The 18,579-nt window shown below is 41.5% G+C and overlaps 1 protein-coding gene and 1 long non-coding RNA gene across 3 annotated transcripts in view; one reads left to right on the top strand and one right to left on the bottom strand.

Annotated features, from left to right (window-relative positions):
* The first annotated feature begins 726 nt into the window (after nt 1–726).
* LOC119703248 overlaps nt 727–18,579 on the top strand; it is a 22,245-nt gene continuing 4,392 nt past the window's right edge. Inside the window, exons 1-2 of the long non-coding RNA XR_005257600.1 lie at nt 727–3,963; nt 11,763–11,866. This is a non-coding gene — a long non-coding RNA (uncharacterized LOC119703248). The remainder of the gene's footprint in view (nt 3,964–11,762; nt 11,867–18,579) is intronic.
* Nucleotides 11,734–18,579, bottom strand: part of PLCXD2 (phosphatidylinositol specific phospholipase C X domain containing 2) — a 23,883-nt gene continuing 17,037 nt past the window's right edge. Inside the window, exon 4 of one of the 2 annotated variants that reach the window (XM_038142772.1) lies at nt 11,734–17,417. In XM_038142772.1, the coding sequence (XP_037998700.1) occupies nt 17,261–17,417 (157 nt within the window). In that variant the 3' untranslated portion in view covers nt 11,734–17,260. The other variant, XM_038142782.1, reaches the window with a different exon arrangement.

Here is an 18,579-nt window from a genome sequence, read left to right as displayed (position 1 = left end):
ATGCTTTGTCTCTAATGTAGTGGAGATCAGTGGTGGAAGTAAGGTTGACCTAAAGATTTTGTTTAGGTTTTAACTCACAGCAAACCAGGATCAGGACACTTCTTGTGAACTGAAGGTCCCAGAGGTGTTGGAAAGCTTTAGTCACCTCATTTTGGAAATACTTGGCTTGGTTTTTATTTTAAAAAAGCTGAGTCTAGCTGAGGAAGACAATCATGCCATAAATATGACTGCATAGCATAATCAACAGGATTCTCTATTTAGTTTAGCTTGAGATTATAAAAGAAACACCACATGGAAACACAGATTTTTATATTTAGACTTGGGAGGCAGGAAGATAAAAAGTAGATTTGACTTACTTGGATATCACATCAGGCTGGAGGTACTCTACAGAGCTGGCCAAGGTTTCCAGCAGAAATGGGATTTACCAAGCATAAATATGAGGTGCTGTTCTGGAAGAAAGCTTGTGGGGGGGTAGCAAGGGGAGGAATATCTTCTGATAGTTGATCACATCTGGAATCTTGCCAGATACATGCCATTAGCAACCTCCTGGATATCCACAGAAAACTGCCAAGCCAGTTCTTTGACAATTCTCATGCTGTCACATCACATACAACCACCCCCAGGAAAACCACATCAAAACAGAACAAGACCAACACAAAAACACATACACACACACAAAAAAAAAACCAAAAAAAAAAAAAAAAAAAAAAAAAACAAAAACCAAAAACAAACACAAAAAAACCCAAAACAAAACAAAAACCCACAAACCCAAAAAACCCCAACAATCAAAAAAAGAACCCAAACCAATTCTGCTAACTGGAGTAAATGAAATTAAACAGATCTTTGTGTGTGATTACATTTGTGTGCTCCAGTACAATACAGAACAAAAGGCAACTTTATGCTTACAATCTTCTCTACAGATTCTGTTTTCTTCATCAGGATGAAGCATTGGAGCAAGGATACATTTTCAAATGCTGTACTGGAAAAAGGGCTACACATAGGTTTAAGGTTCAGGGTGTGCTTTTATGACAGGCTTGGGACTTGGACTGCCAAAGCTGATTATTTCTTCCACATACTCACACAGGCTAATGCTCCATATGCTTGGCCAGGGCCTGGACCCCAGTGTCCAAGTGCAGGTCTTAAGTTACCCAGTCAAAGCAAACAGATTTAGGGTTTGGCTCATGCACTGTCCAGGCTGAAGTTCAGCTGTTATTGCTTGAGGCCCACCTCCACTCTCTACAGCTCCTTAGGCTCAGCACTCAGCCTTATGCACTCTTCACATGTTTGGCCTCCTTCATCCTTGCAGATGGAGTTTCCAGTGAGTGTCCTGCCTTCCCCCCTGCCTGCCTTCTTGTGCAGAGAAGCTATGAAGATTATCTAAGGGCTGGAACCCCTCTCCTGTGAGGATAAGCAAAAAGAGTCATGGTTGTTCTTCCTAGGAGAACAAGGCTGTGGGGAAGCCTTAGAGCAGCCTTTCAGTACTTAAAGGGGTCTTAGCAGTACTGGGTTAATGGCTGGACTTGATCATCTTGGAGGCCTCTTCCAGCCTTGATGATTCTCTGATTATAAGAAGGATAAGGACAAACTTTTTAGCAGGGACTGTTGTGACAGGATGAGGGATGATGGTTTTAAACGAGAAGAAGGCTGATTTAGAACAGCTATAAAGAGCAAGGTTTTTTTATAATTACTGTGATTAAACACTGGAGCGGGTTGCCCAGAAAGGAGGTGGATACCTCGTTCTTGGAAACATTCAAGGTTAGGCTAGAGGAAACATTCTTGGAAACATTCAAGGTTAGGTCTCTGAGCAACCTGGTCTGGTAAAGAATGTCCCTGCTTATTCCAGGAGTTTTTTTACTAGATGGCCTTTAAAGGTCCATTTATTTTATGATTAAACAAAAGGAAACAATCCCCAGAAACTAACACTAACCAAGAGGTATAAAAGATAGCAGAGAATGAAAATCAGGAAAACAGGGATAATAAAAGAGAAAAGCAAACCTACATCAAAAAGACTGTTTTGTTTAGTTTCTGAAAGAATGCTTCTGGAAAAAGATCTTTAGCTTTGGTACATAATGGCAAACATCCTATGCATTTACTCAGAGTGCCCTAGGGCAGGTGTTCTCACAGCTGGAAATACAGATAGCTGCGAGGTGGGCCTGCAAAGGGGCCTGGAGATCACACCCCTGTTCTGAGGTTGGGAATGCAAAGCTCTATCACAAGGGATAATATACGTAAAAGCTGGTCCAAGAAGTTTGGGAATCAGTGCTGCAACTTGAAGCCATACTCATTCTGAGCAGAAAACAGGTATGCTTCAGTTTGCAGAGCTTCTCAGATGAATTGCAATTTTGTACACTGGTTAATAGGCAGAGGAAATTCTTTTCTTTGGTTTCCACCCTCCCACTTGTTCTTCCTCCTCCCTAGAAGATTTTATACTCACAGTAAACCAAGTATGAAATTATTTCAATATTTGGTTACGCTCAGAGAGGGCAGAGACCCTGACGAAGCACACAGGGTGGGGAATCCATGATTGTCACAATTTCTTTTCCCTGTGACTCACTTGCAGGCTTTTTTCAACAAGACAAATGAACTGCTTTCAATTCACAGCAATTTTTAAATGAAAAAGCTGTTAAGAATCAAAAGAAGTATTTTCAAATTTGACTGCAAAGATTAAAGAAAGTAGTTCTTTACTGGTCACCTGAATCTATTTTATGAAGACATCTGAAGCATTTTATCAGCTGCTGAGCAGTATTTACTTATGAAACTGCTCTAATTGCTTTGGAATGTGCACCCTTACTGCTGGAACAGCTCAGCCCTGCTAACACTGAGCAAAGTAATACTGGTTCATAGGACATGCGACTTTTATACAGCATTTGTTCCTCATTCTCAAGGTAAACAGCATGAAATTTGAAAATGAAAAGCAGCAAATACCTCATAAACAATGACTTTTGCAGAACTGCCCTAAGTGTTTACAAAACCATCAGCTCATCAGCAAAATTAATCATTGCCATGACTGAAATCATCACAGATCAGTAATTTAGAACTAAGCCCATCTTGCAGCTGGAAATTGCATGGGTGAAAACTTATTCCTGGTGCCCAGTAAATAAGTACTGGAGCCAATATTCAGCTTAAAAGAAGCGGTGTGTCCTGAGCACGAATAAGCCCTAAGCTTGCAATCTTGCCCTCTCTTAGTAGGTCAGCAGTGGAGGTCTTGGTAGATCTAAGAAAATCTACTCAGTCTTGCCTTAATCTTCTAAAACTGAAGCAGAACTCTGGTCTGCATTGCACATGCCCAGGCTCAGTAACAGCCTGACAGAAAAAAACCCAAGAAAATTGGTTATAGCTCTGTCTTTAAGACAAAGCAATCCCAAAGACTGAGTCTCAACCTGGAAAGTGCAGTTGTTTGAACAGCACTTTACTCTTTGTCTATCTGTATCACAAAATCCCCCTGTATTTTACCCAGAAGAGTTGGAAAAGCACAAAATAATTGCTATCATGCATGTTGATGTATAAAACATAGAAAATAAAGAACAATAAAGGACAAATCATCCCAATCCTCCTAGCACTGATACAGAAGTGAACTGCTATATGTAGGAAATAGCTAAGCCAGTCCCACTGGCCTGGGCCAAACTTTATAAAGACTTGTAAACTTCACATGCTTTGAGTTAGTTTCATAGGAGGCAGGAATGTCACATGCCTATTCCCCACCCCCCCACTTCAAGCTTGAGTTAACAGAATCCTTGGATAAAGCAGCTTCAGACAAAACCAGGCCAGGCTTGGAGATAAACAGCCCTGGTGGCTGCTCAGAGACCAGGGTCCACACCTTCACAATCAGATCTTGGAGAAGGCTGAGGGTGACACAGGGTTAGATGCTCTCAGCTGAGAGGGCTCTTTCTGACTCGTTCAACAAGAAAGTTTCTTGAGTTTTCTGCCTGACATCCCATCCAGGTCTTCTCCTGCTCTGTGAAGGTATTGTTTGCAATCCTCTCTTCTCTTCTCCAGATCTGAGCTATTTAAGCCACTTTCAACCTCCTCAACAGCTGCTGCCAATTTCTACTCCTGCTATCAGTCACAGCCTGCCTCTGCTGACCATCTACATGCTCCACTCCTGCTCTCCCATCACCAAGGAAAGAGTAAATGCCTCTTCATTTCCTGCTTTCCCTTGCTTTCCCTCAGCTATCCACAGTTCACATTTCCCTTTGTTTTGTTTCCTACAGCCATTTTTTTTAACAGCTAGTTTATTTTCTTATTGGAAAACCTTTTTTGACCTTAAGGCAGCATGAACTTCTCCTTGCTTTCTCCTGTTGAGAAGGGACCAGACCTAAAGGTGAGAGCTTTGAGGCTACCAAAGTGATCTTCCTGCATGACCTTTTTAATCCTTGGCCTCCATTGCTTCAGTCAACACCACAAGTGCCTTCTAGTATGACAATCACCATTTGTTGCTTAGGAATTAAACATTGACTAAACACATCATTCTGCATAGGCCATTGAACTGGAAGAATGTTTAGTGAGCTCAGCAGCTAAAGCTTTATTAACCATCTCTAGTGACCTTCTCCTTTGCCTTCTCCAAGGCAAAGGCATAGCTGGGGCTCAAAGACTTTCCAAAGTGCTCCTTCTATAGCCCACAAGCTTTTAAAGCTCTAACACCCCCACACAGCAAAGTCTGCCAGCTCATAGATGCTAACTTATCCATCCCATCACAGCATAAAGTTTTTTGTTCCACTCTTCATGCTGTTCCTAGCTCTCTCCAAACCAGTTTAGCACCACCCACAGCACATCAACTGCCCCTTCTGCCGCACCAGTGAATTTAAGTGCTGCACTCCAAGTTAAAAGAAAGATTAGTTTTCTTCCTCAAGCATGCCTGCAATGTTTAACAGTTCTCTGGAGCATAGGTCAGCTGTTCTGTTGAAACAGAACAACGAACAGACAGGACAGCAAACAGAGTTTTACAAACATCAGCAAATACGATAACAGGAGTCCAAAATACCCCTGAGGGAGGATGCCCCTGGAGTTCCCTCTCCAGGTATCAAAATCACAAAGAAGCATGTCTAGGGTAATAAATAGAAGACATGTTAAGGTACCAGCTTCTCACTCTGGCACTTTAAAACAAGCAAGGAGAAAAGTGAAATGAGAATTCTTTGCATTTTCTGAATTCTCCTCTTCCTTAACTTGGCACACACAAAAGAGAAAGGCATGGGAGACAAGAGCCCACATTTCCCTCTGACTCAATGCTATTTATACATCCTGCTCCTATCAGATCAGAAGAAAAAGTTTGAATGAGTATTAGGTAGTCTTTTGCAGTTGTTATTCAATAAAAACCACTTAGGTAAGAGAGCAGTTCTACTACTTTGCCAGAACTGGACTCTGTCCCCTGTGGTGGCATCTTGCCAATGCTAATAATTTAGTAGGATGGCTAAGCGTTTTGAAACTAAAAAGCAGCTTTCAACTCTATTCCTAGACCAATCAGATCTGGAAAAAAATCCAATCAGCCCGAATACTCTCTCAGCTTGGAGCCAGAAAGCCATACCTCATTAAACTCTCTTGTGGGACACAGTTACATGTGCCAGCTACCTTTGAGTTAGGAAAGGAACTGCACCAGCATCAATGATGAGACTTGCTGGACAGAGCAGATTGACTCTGATAGACAGAAATGAGACAGAGATCTAAGCGTGAGCTTGAGATTGAGCAGACACTACCTGCTGGCCTTTCTTCTCCTGTCCTACCACATCCAGGAGTCTTAAATAAAAAAAAAAATAAGGTGTGGTGCCCTTAAATGTTAGAGATGGTATGTCAAAACATGTGCTTGAGCCTAAGTTTGACCCTGGAGGTCTGAATTCCCCAGGGAGGTGTGTCACAGGAAGAGCCAGGTGAGACAGCACCCCAGCATTTCACAGAGGGTGCTCTCAAGTCTATACGTGGGAGTTCGGTTTCAGTCTGCTCAGACTAGTGCCTGTGTCAGGCTATGTATTTGCAGCCCTCAGCACTGGAGCAGGAGTGCTCCTCAGGCTTTAATGAATGTAGTGCAACACCTCTGTCATCTCAGCAGGTATAACCACTGCCATTTGCAGCATATGAGAAGGCAGTGTGTTCTTCTAAACAAACATAACACAGGTTTTTCAGCTTGCCACTTCCAAAACATTTTGTAATTCTGGCAAGGCTTGAGACCCGTGAAAGGAATCCTGCCTATCCATTCCACAGGCACAAAGGGTGTGTAACAACAACTAAAGCCATACCGGCCCCCAAAGCAAGGTCCCAGGAACAGGACGGGGCAACTGCACATCAGCAACAACAGAACACATGGCAGGCACCTGGGACACACTGGTGAGCCTGGGCATCTGCCAGCCCATGCCCTACAAGAAGCAGAGGGGACAGCAGCACAGACCTGTCTACTAAATATTGCATTTTAGTAGGTATAAGGACAGTGAGAAGGATTTTTCTTCTCATCTTTTCTAAAGTGCTCTAACCAACCACTCACAGAGAGTGGGGCACGAAAACAAGGATTTCAAGCTTATTACTTGTTAGCTATCTACAAAAGCACACAGATTTAGTGGGTACCTCAATGTTATCTGGAAGCTTGATTTTCAGCTGTTTTCCTCAGTATCTGCTAAAAACCTTCCTCTAACAGCCTCTTCTGCTCCAAGAGTCACAGGAGCATAACAGAGCAGTGGAAAAATTCACAGGCCAAGTCTCTCATTTTAGTCTTGGATAAACAGAATTGCACTATAGTCCTGATCTTGAGAAGCCAGTTCCCTGGTATATTTATTAATGCTGCCTACATTATTCGTCAGCCTTGGAAAGTGGACACACTTAAAACTTCAAGACAAGAGGAAGGAACATTGGGCTACTTAAGAGTTCTTATTCTTGGCAATAAATGCAAGAAGACAAGATTGTAATTATCTAGTTTATTGCCATAAACAAGCAATTTTTTTAGTAGCTTAGTTTTTAGTAAATCTTTCAGGACATGACAGTCAAATAACTATCTGAGAAAGCAATCTCCTTTGTGCACAAAATCCAGGTCATATGATAATCATAGAATAGCTTGGGGTAGAAGTGACCTTAAAGCACATTTAGTTCCAAGTTCTCCTGCCACAGGCAGGGACACCTTCCACTAAAACAGGTTGCTCAAAGCCTCATTGAACCTGGCCTTGAACACTTCCAGCGATGGGGCAGTCACAACTTCTCTGGGGGGCCAAAGCTTCACCACCCTCACAGAAAAGAATTTCTCCCTAGCGTCTAATGTAAACCTACTGGCAGTTTCAAGTCATTCTCCCCTTGTCCTGTCACCACATATTCTTGTGGGAAGTCCCTCTCCATCTTTCTCATAGATTCCCTTCAAGTACTGGAAGGTCACAATTAAGTCACTCCAAGCTTTCTCATGTCCAGGCTGAACAACCCCAATTCTCTCTCCCAATTGGCACCACCATAATTTTTTCCAGAACTAGTACTGTGTACACAAGCAATTACTTGGCAGGAATTTCTAGGATCCTCCAAATTCCATAGACTCTGCTAGTGTAAAATCTTCTTGCAGCAGCCTTGCTCTTCCTTTGTGGACATATTTCAGGAAACCTACACTGAGATTCAGAGTCATTCTGGATCTTAACGCCTGGAAGGATATGTCTGGCTTCAAGTGTTTTTGCCAGCATTGTGCATGCCTGCACAGTGAACATATGCAGCAGACAGGGGGAAAACCAGCCTTGAGAAATGCCAGTTCATCACTCCCTGTGTGTGGTTGTGGTGTGCAGCAAAGGAGACAGCCTGGTGAGACAGACTATGACAATGACCCTCAGAAAGCCCTGTTACTAAGGGCAATTTTCAAGACAGATTGATGGAAGGCCAGAAGGCGATTATCTTTACAACACACACTTCTTTATTTTTTGTTTTGGCTATGACCAAAAGCACATTTTCCAGCACTATCCACTATCACACAGGATAAGCTGGCTGCATCTATTGCTTCAGAGTTCAAGTTATGATTCTTCAAGAAAAGCAGAAATAAAGAAAAAGAACAAAAACTACTGGCATTTGAGATATTTAGGCTGAAATACCAGCAATTGTTATTTTTCTCAGGAGAAATGCCTGGCACTTATTTGCTGCCAGTATAGCCTTCCAAAAGATTCAATCAAATAAAATTCAGCATATTTGCAAACGTGGGACTGCATTTAATGTATCAAATGAACTTTGTACTGGATGTTGTTCAAAGATTGAACTTGGTGTAATAATTTGTTCAGTCTCAAAAAAAGCATTCCAAACCAAGAGCTTTATTTTCTGTTCCAAAGGGCAAGTTACAGCACTATCACTGCTACATACCTTTCCTCCTCCCTTTCCACTGCTCCAGCCTTTCTGGATGGTTTTTGTTTCTTTCTTGCATTCGTGATTTTAGGTTTTGCAATTTCAAGCTGGAAGAAAACCCAGGAATACCAAAACCCAACCCTTTTGCTCAGTTGCTATGAACAAAATGAAAAGTGAATGTTCAGTAAAAATATTAAAGAAAAATATTTTTGCCCCCTTTAATCCTCATTTATACAAACCTCACTGAAAAAACAATGTGTTCTTCTTCACCCAATCTGCCAAAGGATGACTTTGATGCAGGGAGAAACACCTCCTAGGCAGCGTTTTGTTTTCCCTTTCTTAGAAAGTATTTGCAAGAAGCAACAAAATAGAAATAACTCAGCTCTCAATTTCCTCTGTATTTTGCATTCACAAATGTTCAGTCCAAGAGGAATTTGGTATGGTATACCAAGAGGTATTAGAGTTGCAAACATACCTGAAGTGGCAAGGTGCTGTCCCATAGTATAAAGTGAGTGACTGGATGGACATGGCTGGGCCAGCCATTTGCCTGTCCCTCTGCTGAGCCACCCAAACAGCACCTGCACAAACTGTATCAAAACTTCCTCATGATTATAACAGAGATGAAACAACAATGGCACCTGCAACTCTGGTCAAACAAAAAGTACCCTTTCAAACCCAAGCATGAGATACCATCTGGGCTTTGCACAAACCAGCCAAGCTTTTATGCCATTTCACAGAAAGCCGCAAGTCTTTGCATGAAGACCAACACATTGTCCAGCATGTCCTGAGCCACCAGAACCCTTTTAAAGGTTCATCCATTTGTCTCATAAAGGGACAGTCTGTGCTGGCATTGTACCATACATTTCCCACTTAATGCAGCTACCAGCTAAGATGCCTTGATGCTCTAGTGCCTAAGGTACTGCTAGTTGCTTCCTTTCTTCCACTAAGAAACTGCCCACTACAGATAAGCCAACAGAAAATTATCCTTGCACCAATTTTAGATTAGTAGCCAGGCTAAGAAATCATATTTTGCAACAAATGGGGTTGTTTTACTTTAAACTATAGAAAACAAAGAACAGTCTCAAAGCAGACACAAGAAGAATTCACCTCTCTGAAGTCCTACCCAATTTACAACTGTATGCAATTTCAGCCCACAGATTATCCTGGAAACTTGAATCCACAAAGTTGGCCATGTAAGCAGTTCTGCCATGGGCATGCATTCTCACTGGTTGCTGAAAGGAACAGTAGTGACTCTGAGGCCAAATTTTTGTTGAACTTGCAGATATAAACCTGTACACAGTTATGTGTACAACAGTAGCTTCTCCCTTGAGCAGACTCTGCATCACCCCAGAGTACTTCCCCCAAGGTATTTTTATTTCTACTGCAGATAAGAGATGTACAAGAAAGAACAAAAACAACAAGCCATTTTCTACTCTAAGCAAATTTTGCTTTTAATTTAAACAAATCCCTAAACTGAGAGAAAATTGATTTTCAGTGTGATTGTATTAACAGCTTATCCATACATCAAGTTACCTGCTAATGATCCTGGTCACACCATCTTTTCCAGAAGAATTCACTTTGCCTTGACTTCAGGCAGTGGCACAATCAGCTGAGTGGATCAAGCCCTGATCCCCAAGAAGAGCAGCTGGGCTCACTAACAAGCAGTAGTTCAAAACTCACCTGGTTTCTTTTTCCAGCATCTGCTCACCCAAGAGCATGACAAACTGACCCCTCTTAGTACATTTAAATTGGAGAGAGGCTTTTGGTCAAATGCTCTTCTAGTCTAATGCAAGTGCCTGGGGTGTCACCTAATTGATGAGAAGAATCAGTGACATTACCATTACTCAGCTCCACAGCCTGCCAGCATTTTGCTCACCTTCCAGCCAGGTAGTGATTAAGCTCAGAATTTCCAGCTCTAACTTTGGCATTTTTTAAAAAAAGTATCTACAGATAGCTCCTCCTCAGTTTCAACTGTCTGAAAACGTAAGGGAATCAGGACCATCCATTCTGTCCCTCTTCCCACCCCCAGTATCCCCACAGCTAGATGTGGAACGAGAGCTGCTGGCAGCATACACCAGTTTCCAAGCTGGCTGTTGGCTGTCCTTCAGACAGCATGCAAGAATTTATCCTCCACAGCTAAAAAAACTGCATGCAGGTTCAGCAGCACCCCCTAAGAGGTAACTAGTAAGACAGATGCAATTCGGCAATGATTTTGTTTGAACAGCTAATCACAGGTTTGTGGCAACAGTGAAACTCAGTACAAAGGGCGTGCATAAATTTGTCACAGAACATGCTTCTAGTTTTTGCTGTCTCATTGCAAGCTTCAAAATAACAATTTATTCCATGCATATATGTGCATGTATATACATGTGTGACCTTGTCCAGCATTACTAAGGGCACACAGACTTTAAAAAAAATAAATCCATTAAATCCCCTGGGGAAGTAATATGATGAAATCATACTCACTCTTGCACCTGAAGTCCCCTCTAAGGTACATAATTTTCGTGGCCTGGTGAAACAGTATATGGGGGGGTGGAAGCCACAGTGCCACTCCAAGCTATTTAACCATCAACTTTTTACACACTGGCAGCTTACACCAGTCACTTTAGATTCATGTTCAGAGGTATACTCTGAAAAAATAGTGGCACACTCCCTGCCTACAGCACACTGTAGACATTACTGACACCGATGGTTATCTTTGTGTGAGTCACTGCTAGTGAAGGCTGGTTTGCAAACACCTGCTTTGAGGTCTGAGACAACAGGTAGTGATTAAGCTCAGAATTTCCAGCTCTAACTTTGGGATTTTTAAAATATCTACAGATAGCTTCCCCTCAGTCACAACTGTCTGAAAACATGAGGGAATCAGGGGCATCCATTCTCTCCCCTCTTCCCACCCCCAGTATTCCCACATCTTCAAGACAGGCACACTGAAAGCAACCCAAAAGAAGGTTATATCTAATCTCTCTGGTTACAAGCATCCGACATTAGCCCAGGCTCCAGGAATCATTATCAACGCTTTGTTTCCTGATCAAGTATTACAATGGAGCTTCAGCACCTGTGCTACAGCAGTAGAGGCTGCACTGAAGTTGTACTTGCATTCTAGGACCAAACTGGATCCATGATTAGCATGCTTTTGTCCCAGTGCAATCAGGCAAAAATGTTAGCTGTGTGTACACACAAGTGCAAGCACACACTGATTTCTAATCACTTCCCACTACTACTTGCACTGAGAAGTTGTCAGCACATCCCAAAAATAAGGATGTTGTCTGGGTCTGCCTACTCAGGGGACACAAGTACAGCTAGGTGTAGCACCTCAAAAAAAATTCCAAACCAACCTTACATGACACCATTCTGCATCAGAGAAGTTACTCAGCTCAACTGATATTAGTTGACTCATAACATAATCATCACATATCAAAACAGTCAACAGTACAGAACACACAGCAAAGATGATTAGCTCAAGCTGTACTTTTTATTTTCAGGATTAAAACTCCCAATGATATAAAGCAGAAGAAACAGATGTAAACCCCAGATTTATCTCCAGTTCAGATGAGGCATCCTGGTTTCACAAAACTGAATCAGACAGGTGGGTAAAGCACAAACTGCCATTAGAAGACAAACTGCACAAAATACTGAGAATTGGTAACTCCTCTTCACCTGGTCCCCTCTGCACTCTTCCACAGTATAAATTTAAAAAAAAAAATCCGTCTGGAAAATACATTTGACATGGAGAAAAACCAAAGAACCATCTACATTACTTTTATATAGGGTGTGCTGATCAACATTTCTTTCAAAATTAAGAATACACTGCAGTTCAACGTAGATGGCGTTACAGGTCCAAAGGGTAAGAGAAGTACTATTTAAATGGACAACACACAATGCAAAAATATTCATGAATATAAAATATAAGCAGATTCAGCATACAGTTCTAAAGTTGACATTCCTATTGCAGTCCCTACAATTAACAGTTTACTTGGTAAGACTTTTAAAGAAATAAATATGCATATAGAAGTATACACACTTCAACAGAACAGATGCATTGAATTAGTGGGACGGATTATTTTTAATGCAAAAGAGACTGATTTAACAGCCTAGACCAAAGAGCTGATAGGATTACCATTAAAGGTGTCATTAAGTAAATCATCCTACCACAGTTAGTCCTAAATACATGTCCTTAGCATAAAATTTATTTGTTTCTCACCATATGCTCTGGCTCTTCTACCCATCTGTTGAGCTAAAAACCAAAGCTGGAATAAGAATTTGTCAAAGAAGTAGAAAAAAAAATCTTATTTTTCACTGCCAAAAAAACTTCATTTAGACCTAATCTATACTTCAAATAATTTTTGAGTCAGTTCTGTTCCCCACATGAGACAATTTCTCTGTGCTTTAACAAGCATTGAAAAGTTGCCTGTAGTTTTGTCCCAAATAGTGGCCATCTGACCAAAAAATTTGCTTATTAGGGTTTGGTAACTACATGTTCAAGTCAAGATGAAAGTCTTATGAAAACAGCATATGAATGTCATATTAAATACTACATATTTAAGTAAACCTCAAGTCACATATGCTCAGTAAGACTTCCATAGGCAACCCAATTCTAAATCAAAATATCCATGCTCTCTCTCTTTATCTATCTCAATGCTAAATCTTGGTCTGCTAAATGATGCATCAATGAACTCTGACACCTGAAAGAGGTACACAAAAGAATTATTTCCAAAGGATTAGCCAGATGAGAATAAACGAGCACGTTGGCAGAAGCCCTACTCGTGTTTGAGCCAAAATCCCTACTCAAAAGTGTTTTTCAACCTTACAGTTAAGGTGCTTTTAAACTCCAACATTCAGTTAAGTCGGTACCAACAACAGCAAAGTCCAGCATGTGTTCGGAGTAAAGACACAATTTCCCCATTAATCTTCCCTCAAAAGAGGCTGTTAACAGAATACAAGCATTTTTGCAGTCAGCATTTCTACTCTGAATCACAGAATTGTTAAGGTTGGACAAGACCTCCAAGACCATCAAGTCCATCACTGCTGTTTTCATTACTACAGTATATCTTCAAGTGCCATACCCACACATTTTGAACACTTCCAGAGACGGTGACTCCACCATTTCCCTATGCAGTTCAATACATTATGACAGTTGTCCCCAAGTAAAAGCCAACAGATTGTCAGTCTGCAAAATATAGTACTAACTTCCTTTTTGTTGTCACCTATGGGACACAGTAAGAGGCTAAAAACTCACAGATGCTCCATACCAGGCATCAGCTACTTCCTATCAGGGATACAAACAGAGGTCTACTGTACCTCAAAGATACCCTTAAATCACACATGGCAGCAATCAGTGGGAGAAGAGGAATGCTACCACTGTGCTTGGCATTCAGAGACTGCACACCAGGAAGAGAAACAACAGTCATAAAACAGTATATAACTAACCTAAATCTTTAATAACAAACTACATGTGTAATTATTCAGAATACACAGTTTAAGGACTTTGCCTCAAGCAGCTGCATGTTTTCTGTGTTCTCCCAGCACCTACCAAATGCTCAAGGGGTCAGAACAACTCTTCTGGGGAGGTTTTCTTCCTAGCCTGTTTAAAAGTGAACTCTACTGCTTTAGGGATATACAAGCAGGACTAAAACCATTGTATTCACCATATCTGCACCAACAGTAAGAACCTCCTGCCTTCTCCTGTGCTCATACCCATCTTTATTCTCCTCAAGCTCACACATCCTGATCTTGCAGGCTGTTATTTGCTGACCTCAGGGGCAGACTACTGAGGGGCCAGACTTGGCCAAGTGCCTCAGTGTGAGCTGCAGTGCTGTCGCTCACCGGCCAGACCTGCTCCACTCGGCTGCCCAGAACTGTGCTAAGCACTGCCACACCTACCATGTGGGCACTGGATGCAAACTACTGCCCTACTTCCTTGATCCTCCCTTCCTGCCCAAAACACTTTTTAATTTTGTAATGCTGGAAAATAGAGTCCACAATCCAAAGTCCAAGCCTAGATGAGCTCAATTTTGCAAAGCATGAGGAAGTCTGGATATGTTTTGGTGTTGAGTAAGCAAGATAAGCCCATTATATGGATAGCTTTTCTCTGTGTAAGACTACATAAAAGGTAGTTCATATTGCTTGGGATTGTTCCGGACAACCCTAGGACCAATTCTAAACACCAACATGAATGCTGCCCAGAGTAGCCAAGGGAGATGTCATGTCATAGACAAATGTTACCTGCTAATTGCCCAACTCACCATTTAAAACTGTCAGGTTCCTCACACTGGAAGCACACCACCATGCTCTGAAATGACACAGAAGCCTCTCCTGACAGGCCAAACTTACAGAAATGTTTTCCCCCCACATACTTAAACCATTAATACTAAATTTATTTTCCATTTCTTTTCCCCCTGCTAACACTCTTAACACCCAGCATGTTTCAAGAGGCAAGAACTAACAGCCAATACATTGAGAAACTTCTGAATTTGCACTTAAAAATGTCTAACCAAAGTCCTGAGCCCATCCCATCTCTATTCAAATAAATACAGCAGAAGGACTAATAACAGTCATCATTACTGTGCACACACAATACAATTATTGGTTAAGCCAAATCTCTCTTGAGACAGATATATATATATATATATATATACACACACATACACACACACAGTACAAAATATATTAAGGGTCAAATACAAACATCATACTCACTTCACCTTGCTTTGTCTTCCGGTTCTGCAGGGGAACCTTGCAAAGGTATTATTTCTGCCTCACTGGCATTCAAGTCAAGTTAGAGAGTCACAGAATACTCTGGATTGGAAGCAACCCGTAAGGGTCATGAATCCAGTTCTGAACTGAATGGCCCCTACAGGGATCAAACCCACAGCCTTAGTGTTAACACCCAACTGAGCTCTGAGCATCAAGACAATTTGCAGAAGAAAACAAACAAAACCAAATCCACATGGAGTTTCAGTTGGGGCCATGAGTAAAGCAGTAGTAAAGTAAACATAAAATTCAGCTAAGGAAAATCCAGGTATTTTAAATAAACTTGCAGACTGAACAGAACTGTTCAAAACAGGTTCTGATGGTTTCATCAACAAATAAAAAAAATTACCAAACCTAATAAAAACCTTCTGCTGTGGTTTTAAAAGGAAGTATTAAACTAGAAATTTGAAAATAGTTCCCAAACCCTGATTTTTATGACTTGTCCCCTATCACTGAGACACAAGTGGAAAGGAGACAGTGAGTGACAAGCACTTCCCCTACCCCAAACTCCCTCTGAGAAATGAATCAGTTAAAAAATTCAAGGAACTCTAATGAAAGCCATGCAAACAACAGATAAATCAGATTACAGTCTGCTCTGAACTTGGCCAAGGTTCACATGGAAGGTTTTCAAACCTTTACAATTCTCCTGAGTTGTGACAAGCAAACAAAGAAGGCTGGGATTTTTCACAGCTGTCAGACCATGATGGCAGAAACAGGATAAAACAATGAAAGAAGTAATAAATCTGGAGATTAATTTTTCCTTTGAATTAAATATATATATAGGCAATTCATTCTATAATAAATAAGCTTAGAGATAAACACAAATTCATAATCAGTGAATAATTAGTGCACCAATAGTTTCTTCAGGAAGATGACTGAGCAGAGACGTATCTGCTAATCAGTCCCTTTTGTGCTCTTTAAAAAAACAACAACGATTATAAATCGGACCATAGGATACTACCAGCTAGTAAATTAAGTGCTGATAAGTACCAATATATGATTGCATTGGCCCAAACATACAAGGTCACACTTAATTGTGAACCACCACAAAAATAAGTGTGACTAAAAAAAGAAGCAGTGCTAACACCCACCTGTGCTTGTGTGATTATTGCTTACTCTGTCACAAGCAGGTGAAGGCTGGAGAAATTTCTCCCTTAATAGGTGTGGCTCTCTATCTAAAAAGCACAGTTTTCAGGTCTGACTGCAGAATTCACTGTCCCATCACAAATCACAGTGATCCAATATTTCGGATTTGAGCATTCCATGTTACCTCCAGTTCTCCGAATATCAAGCAAGCCCCCACTTGGCTCACCTCCTTCCAGAGAAGGGCTGCCTGGGTGATAGACTTTCCCCAAAGAAAATGTGAAGGATTAAAAAACCTCAAGTGACCAAGAGGTAAAAGAGAAAGGTTATACTGTAGTTTCCTAAATGTCCTAGGAAGTCAGAAAAATGAATGCTCTTATGTCACAGGAAACAGGAATTCAGACTGGAGTCATAATCCTCAAAATCTGAAGACTGAAATATTCTTCAAATTAATGCCAAAAGAAATATATTTAAGCATGGCTGCAACTAATTTACTGAAGTAATAAAGTAAAATAAAGAGGTCAAAAAAGATCTTGCCAAGCCTTCACCTCTCAGGCCCAAAAGACAGTTTGGATATTTAACGTGGCATTAACAGCTTCCTCCTGAACAACAGCAGTACTGTCTCTTCAAGTAAGTCAGAAGTAGTGTCTAAAACAGCATCACGAACAGAGCAGCAGCCTCCAGCTGAGACCAGCTATACCAGCGGTGGCCCAAGAACAATGCCACCCAGCCAGCCTGGTCATGCTGCCATGGGATTAGCAGTGATCTCTAGAGTGAGCCCTGGCCATGGGAAGCAGGCAGGATGCACACACAGGGGCACTGGGAGTATGGTCACCAAGGAGATGCATGCCACAATGGGGTACATCTGCTCCAGAGGCCAGCCCCTGTCCGCAGCAGATGTGTGCACAGCCAAACAGAGCACGCACACACAGACTGACACAGCAGCACACACACAGCACTCGGCTCACTCAGGTCCACACGACTCCAGGAGAAGGGACCTGACTGTATGTGATGTTTAACCACGTTTCCTCTAGGAAACTTTTTTTCATAAAAAGAGATTACAATAGGTTTCACTTGACAAGTAAAACATTAAGCATAGTTCAAAGATGTGCACTAAGGAGCACATGTGGAACACAGCAATCAGGATTTAAGTTGTAGATTCATCGTCTTCCAAAAGGAGGTTGTTCAGTGCAATAACTGTAGCAGCAAAATCAACCAGCTCCACAAAGTCTGATGTAATTATGTTAACACCCATAACACCAGGCTTCTGTGCTTTCACCCAATTCAAAATCATGGGCAGGTTCCTAAAGAAATTGAAATAAAGAAAATTAAACACTTTAAAAGAGGCACTTTTCTATACATACTCCACTCATTTCAAATACAACATGCTGTTTACAAAATATCTCGTATTTGCGATCAGGGCCATCACCCTAAACGAAACTGGCTGATGAGATGAGTGCTTAACACAGCACATGGTCATTAGCCATCAAACACAAATACTGGTCAGTCATCAATCCCCACTAGCAGGCATACAAAACCCCGTCTATATTCACTGGGTAGTCTGTGCTTCAGGATTTAATACTGCACTACAATTTTCTCCACCGTGGTTTGTTTACACCCAAGCACATGTTAAGTCAAATGCTCATTTTCACAGCAGACCAGTGCAACACAAAGCAAGGCCATACCTGGCCCAAGATGCTTCCTTGCCCTCCTCTGCCTCAGGGCTGGCAGGAAAAAAGTTGTTGGAGGCCACAGCATTGCATTTCTCCCAAACTCTCTCCAGCCGCCAGACCCACTCAGAGCAATGGGGTCAGGGAAACCAAACCTAGAATGAAGCTGTCAGCTCCACAGGGATTGATCATCCTGCTATACATCACTACAACTGGTTAAAGGAGAGGTATGTGAGGAACTCAGTTAAACAGAGTTAGAAATTCTACTATGGGGAGAAATTTCAAATATTTCTCGGACAACAATGTGTTATAGGTAAAAACCAGATTAGGCCAAATCAATAATTTGCAAAAGCCAAATTAAAAGTTAACAAAAAGACATAGATATTATTTCACGTATCAGATCACAATCTATGCCAGCCACGAATCAAAGGAACAGGGCCAAGCCTGGGACTCAACTCTGGGTGAACACAGTTCTGACCCCCTTTTGCATCAGATCTGGTGAGTTCACAAAGTCCGTTCTAGTGAGTCCAGGTTTTATACTATTTTTCTTGCCCGAAGCCAAGTTTCTTTTGTTCCTTTCTCTGTCTGCGAATATACAGTCCTCATCTGCTGTCCGGTGTTAGAAGAATCCTATCTTTCGAGCAGACAGAGGGGGGTCCAGAGAGCCACTCGAATATTCATGTAGTTCCTTGTCCTCCACCTGGTGTTGGCAGACTCCTGTCTCCTGCTTGGACAAAGCTGCCTTGGAATACACAACGTGTGCCGGGAACACATACATGTAAAATAAGGGTTACGG

This window comes from Motacilla alba, chromosome 1, assembly GCF_015832195.1.
Source record: "Motacilla alba alba isolate MOTALB_02 chromosome 1, Motacilla_alba_V1.0_pri, whole genome shotgun sequence".
NCBI classification, from domain to species: domain Eukaryota; kingdom Metazoa; phylum Chordata; class Aves; order Passeriformes; family Motacillidae; genus Motacilla; species Motacilla alba.
This window is presented reverse-complemented; position numbering and strand designations above follow the sequence as displayed.